The following is a 6,414-nucleotide window of genomic DNA, read 5'->3' as shown; positions in this document are numbered from 1 at the left end:
ATACACTCCAGCAAAGCTGATGTTTGGTCGGAAAGTTCGGTTGCCAGTGGAACTGATAACAGGACGCCCACGTTACGAAGAGTTGTCTGAAAATGTGCCACAGTTCGTGAAAGTGCTATCTGAAAGGATGGACGATATTCATCATCAAGTGCATTCAAACTCAAAAATTTCTGCTGATTCCATGAAACTATGTTATGATAAGAAGTCTACTGAAGTCAGTTTTGTACCATGAGACATGGTGTAGTTGTATAATCCTTGGGAGACCAAAGGGAAGTCTCCTAAGTTCTTTTCTCCATGGGAAGGCCCATATGACAGACGTGACTTTCCGAATAAAATGTGGTCAGTGAGGTAAGCCAAAGGCAGTGCATGCCAACAGGCTTTGGCATTATCATGGTCTAGGACATTTCAGTTGGAATGAAATGAACAACAGAAGAAGTGACGCTACTGAAGACGTGTCACCTGAAAAAGCCATTGTTGAAGAAGAAAATCTACCCGGTTGTGAGAAGGGAAACGGTGAAGCCGTTAATGAAGTTACTACCACTGATGTGACTGCTACCAATAATGGGATATTTCCTGATGGAGCAGATGAATCCCACGTAAAGGAGAAGCCAATGAGATGGAGACCAATACGAAAGAAGAAATTTCCCGTAAAATTAAGAGACTTTTTTGCATTCTAATTTTGTGTTTGTAAATTCTGTACATTTAATTAAGTTATTGTTAATTATCTATTGGTTTAATGTAAGTGGATATTGTTCGGGATGAACAATACTAAGGAAAGGGCAGTGTTACGACAGCAGAAGTCACGTGATGCTGCTCTCGCATACGTGACTGAGTTTCTCGAATTATCAGGGAACTCCTCAAATTTTGTCGAAGCCTCTTTGTTAGTATATAAGCCTGGCGAGAAAAACCAGCGGACGATGATGAATGTATAGTTAAGCGAACAGTAGTTACGGTTTTTCGGGAAATATAAAATATGTGTGTTTTGCACTCTTAGCAAGCGAAATTATCGATATTGTGAATTGCTGTGATTTACAGCATGTATTATAAAAGTCGTTAAATCGAAAGTGACGAAAAACGTACTGACCGTGGAATTACTGTGTATTAAAAGAGTGTATCGAGAAGGAATAAAATGGTTTTATCAAGAAGGGACTGGTATCACTGGAGTTCCTCGGAAAGACTTTATACCAGAAATTAACAAACAAGCAGATACGTAATAATATATACTATCCAAGGAACAATACTATATGTCTACATAAAGACTATACAGGGACCAATAGTATATACTATCCAAAAAGCAATACTATTTGTGTATATAAACACCATACAAGGACCAATAGTGTAAACTATCCAAGAAACAATACTATATGTGTACATAAAGACTATACAGGGACCAATAGTATACACTATCCAAAAAAACAATACTATTTGTGTATATAAAGACTGTACAAGGACCAATAGTGTATACTATCCAAGAAACAATACTATATTTGTACATAAAGACTATACAAGAAACAATTGCATTTTCATATAAAAAGACTATCACAAACTTAACTAAGTAAAAATTAAGATTCCAAAGTGTTAATTGATATCCTTGCTATTGATCAAGTTTGTAATACATATTGGTTTCTATGAACCAGTATTTAATAATCAAAATAAAATATGTTGACACTTAGAGTAAATAATTCATGTTCATACCCTTATTATAAAGAAACTTTGTGTTCACTCACCAGGAAAGTTCATCTTCATTACTCTTGTTTGAGGATAACCAAGTTTTGTATTTCCTGCAACAGTATAAGGACGACTTGGTGGTACGGGTGGGGCTCGAGACTAGCAGAGAAAATGTGTGAAAATTTATCATATTATAGTCATTAATTATAAAGTGGAACAGCTTTCCATAATTTATCATACTATAGTCATTAATTTTAATGTAGGAACAGCTTTCCATAACTTATCATATTATAGTCATTAATTGAAAAGTAGGAACAGCTTTCCATGAATTATCGTATTGTTACGACAGCGGAAGTCACGTGACACTGGTAACACGTGGTGAATTTCTCGAATGATCATGAATTATCGAGTAAGCCCTAGTTAGTTCGAGACGCCCTCTTTTTAGTATATAAGCCTGGCAGAGAAAGCCTGAGAAAATGAATGTATGATAAAGCGAACAGTAGTCACGGTAAGTTTCGGGCGAAGTTATCGAGATTGTGAATCGCTGTGGTTTATAGTATGTATTATAAAAGTTGTTAAGTTTAAAGTGACGAGAAACGACCTGATTGTGAAATTACTGTGTACTGAAGTTTGTATCGAGAAAGAATAAATTTGTTTAATCAAGAGAGGACTTGTATCACTGAAGTTCCTCGAAAAGAATTTCTACCGGAAATTAACAAACAAGCAAATACGCAACAATATTATAGTCATTAATTTTAATGTAGGAACAGCTTTTCATTGGACTAAATAAGTAGAAGAAAAAACTAGATACAACAAGTTATGTGATACAAAATCAGCACTTAACACTGTTAGAACATAGTTATAACTTGGAAATGTTTAAGTAACATGATGTTTAACACTGTTAGAACATAGTTATAACTTGGAAACGTTTAAGTAACATGATATTTAACACTGTTAGAACATAGTTATAACTTGGAAGTGTTTAAATAACATGATGTTTAACACTGTTAGAACATAACTAAAACTTGGAAGTGTTTAAGTAACATGATGTTTTACACTATTAGAAGATAGCTATAACTTGGAAAAGTTTAAGTAACATGATGTTATATGTCATCCCCAAAATCACAATACTATCACAAAAAATTTTATTTATTCAAGTATGTTTCAGGTATATTTTACTTTTTTAAATCTGATGACTGTGCATGGTAAAATCAGTTCAGAATCAACTTAAAAATTTAATTGAATTTTCATAAACCATCTACTCAAAAGCCCAATAAAATCTTCAAATAAAGGGGTTTTAAAGAGAGATAATATACATGAGAAGATAGACCATTTTCTTCTTATGGGTTTTAAACAGAAATTATACACGAGAAGATAGACCATTTTCTTGTTATGGGTTTTAAACAGAGATAATACACGAGAAGAAAGACCATTTTCTTGTTATGGGTTATTATACAGAGATACTACACGAGAAGAAAACCTTTTTCTTGTTAAAGGTTTTAGACAGAGATAATACACGAGAAGAAAGACCATTTTCTTGTTATGGGTTTTGAACCAGAGATAATACATGAGAAGAAAGGCCATTTTCTTGTTATGGGTTTTAAACAGAGATTATACACGAGAAGATAAATCATTTTCTATTATAGGCATATATAATTAACATTATATTTTGATTCTGAGTAGCAAGAAGCAGATTCTAATGTGATAAGAAAATAAAGTTTAAATACATTTCTAAACTCACCAAGTTAATACCAGAGAGAGAGCAGGATTGTTGTCCACCTCTCTCAAGGTCTGGGAGAGGAATGCCAGCAATGGGTTGAGGTCGTGGCCTCACATGATCAACTGGTGCAGTTGTTACAGGATGAGGTAGTATTCTGAAATCACAAACTAATTTCGTGATCTTGGTAGCATTCTGAAATCACAAACTAATTTCGTGATCTTGGTAGCATTCTGAAATCACAAATTCATATAGTGATCTTGGTAATAATCTGATATCAAAAACTGATTTAGTGATGTTGGTAACAATCTGATATCACAAACTGATTTAGTGATGTTGGTAGCATTCTGAAATCACAAACTGATTTAGAAATCTTGGTAGCAATCTGAAATCACAAACTGATTTACTGATCTTTGTAGCATAATGAAATCAAAAAATGATTTAGTGATCTTTGTAGTATTCTGAAATCACAAACTGATTTAGTCATCTTGGTAGCATTATGAAATCACAAACAAATTTAGTGATCTTTGTAGAATTTTGGAATAACAAACTGATTTAGTCATCTTGGTAGCATTATGAAATCACAAACAAATTTAGTGATCTTTGTAGAATTTTGGAATAACAAACTGATTTCGTGATCTTGTTAGCATAATGAAATCACAAACTGATTTAGTGATCTTGGAATCAATCTGAAATCAAAAACTGATTTAGTGATCATGGACGCAATCTGAAATCAAAAACTGATTTGTGATCTTGGTAGCATTATGAAATCAAAAACTGATTTAATGATCTTGGTAGCATAATGAAATCACAAACTGATTTAGTTCACGTCCCTTCCTGAACTCTCGAGAGGTTACTAGATATGCGGTATTCTTGTATATATAAGACTGGCAAGAACTAACGGCAATAATGGAATGTAATTGAACTGCGGACAGAGAGAGACGTATTGTTGGGTCGAGCGCGTGTGACGTTCGTTGTGAATTATAGCGTTTGTTTAACTTATAGTGTGACCGTTGAAATTAAGTGAATTTCAAAGTTGTACTGAGAAAGAATAAACTAGTTTTATTTAAGAAAAGACTTGTGTCGCTAAAGTTTCATCGGAAAGAAATTATACGGGAAGTTAACTAACGACCAGAGACGTAACAGTACCCTATCCACGATGAAACAGCTGCCTTGAATAATCTAAAATGTTTAAATAATGTAGTGCTCTTAAATCCGGACGGAGGAAATGGTGTTGTCATTCTCAACACACAAGACTACATTAATAAAGTCTGTGACATCTAAAATGACTCCAGCAAGTTTTAGATAAATATCCCACCCAACAGAGAGAAAATAAACTTCAAAGACTCCTATCAAAACTAAAAAAAGAGAATGCCATTTCTGATCAAGTATACAACCAGATTAGACCTGGTGGATCACACAGTGGCATTCTGTATGGTCTGTATAAACTACATAAAGATGTACCGATCAGACCCATTGTATCTAACATATGAACACACAGTTATAAACTAGCTGTTTTTCAAGCAAATTGTTACTTCCGTTAACAAAGAATAACTTTACCATTAAAGACTCCTTTGATTTTTCTAATTTCATCAAATCCATGGAATTTGATCACAAGTTTTGATATTAAGTCATTATACACTAACATTCTGCTTGATGAAGTAATCAAATTAAGTAGTGTTTATTTTCTGCTAACACTAAAGTCAATGGCTTAAATATAAATCAATTTATGAAACTACTTGAAATTATGACCAAAAAATCTCATATTGTTTTCAATAATAAGACATATGATCAAATTGACATTGTAGTCATAGGCTCACCACTTGCTCCTACACTACCTAATTTGTTCTTGTCTCATCATGAAACCAATTGGTTACAGTCATGCCCATCACGATTTAAGCCTTTAGTTTATAGGAAATACGTTGATGACACTTTTATTGTATTCAGAAAGCCAAACTATGTCAAAAAATTTCAATATCATTTAAATTCAAAGCACGGGAATATCGAGTTCACAGCTGAAGAGCAAAAAGAATCTAAGTTGCCTTTTTAGATATAGAAGTCATCAACTGGAACAACAGGCTCGAAACTAAGTACTACCACAAACCAACATTTTCTGACCTGTACTGTCATTTCAGCACATTTATACCTGACTGTTACAAAACTAAGTTAATAAATACTTTAGTTCATTGAACATATAAACTGACCAGTGCTTATAGTTATTTGCATAACGAACTTATCAATATTTGATTAAAAATGCCTTCCCTATGGTACTAATCAACAAAAGTATTTTTGAATATATCAATAAGGTTTACAACCCCAAAATTCCTGACCGCAACATTCCTAAACGTCCCATCACCTTGGTGTTACCCTTCACTGGTTCCCACGGCATCAAACTAAAATATAAAATCAAAAGCATTCTGCAGTAAACTTATCCTCAAGTCAGCCTAAGAGTAATCTTCTAACTGAACGAACAGATACGCAATATCTTCCTGTTAAAAGACAAAATTAAAAAAATCACTGGTAGCATGCAAATATTTGTGTCCCTGCTGTAGGCAAGTCTGTATTGGGTCAACGACTCGACCTTAGCTAACAAAATCAAGGAACATGCTCATAACAGCCCTTTCAATAACTCTGGAGCTTACAACCACCTAAGAAAACACTGTTATGAAAAACCGAACAGGGAACACTTAAGAATAATAGACTCAGCGAAAGATGAATGGACACTAATAAAAAAGGAAGCACTCATAAATTGTAATCTACAACCTAAGCTGAACAATCAATTAGCTACATCACTACATCTCAAACTATGATCAACTCATCATGCCTGATGTGGCCAAAAAAAGTGAAAACTTCATCCAACAAACATATTGTTACGTCTCTGTTCGTTAGTTAATTTTCCGTAAATTCGTTCCGACGAAACTTTAGCGACACAAGTCCTTTCTTAAATAAAACTGGTTTCTGAATATAAATTTGCGATACACTTAATTTCAACAGTCGCGCTATAACAAACGCTATAACAACGAACTTCT

The 6,414-nt window shown here is 33.7% G+C and overlaps 1 protein-coding gene across 1 annotated transcript in view; it reads right to left on the bottom strand.

Moving 5' to 3' along the window:
- LOC106468703 (myosin-51-like) overlaps window positions 1–6,414 on the bottom strand; it is a 99,503-nt gene that overhangs the window by 11,509 nt on the left and 81,580 nt on the right. Inside the window, exons 19-20 of the mRNA XM_022397064.1 lie at window positions 3,410–3,542; window positions 1,728–1,827 (exon numbers count right to left, since the gene is read on the bottom strand). Coding sequence (XP_022252772.1) covers window positions 1,728–1,827; window positions 3,410–3,542 — 233 coding nt within the window. The remainder of the gene's footprint in view (window positions 1–1,727; window positions 1,828–3,409; window positions 3,543–6,414) is intronic.

Source organism: Limulus polyphemus, unplaced genomic scaffold (genome assembly GCF_000517525.1).
Source record: "Limulus polyphemus unplaced genomic scaffold, Limulus_polyphemus-2.1.2 Scaffold3122, whole genome shotgun sequence".
Taxonomy (NCBI): domain Eukaryota; kingdom Metazoa; phylum Arthropoda; class Merostomata; order Xiphosura; family Limulidae; genus Limulus; species Limulus polyphemus.
The sequence above is the reverse complement of the archived record's forward strand: the minus strand, read 5'-3'. Positions and strand labels throughout refer to the sequence as shown.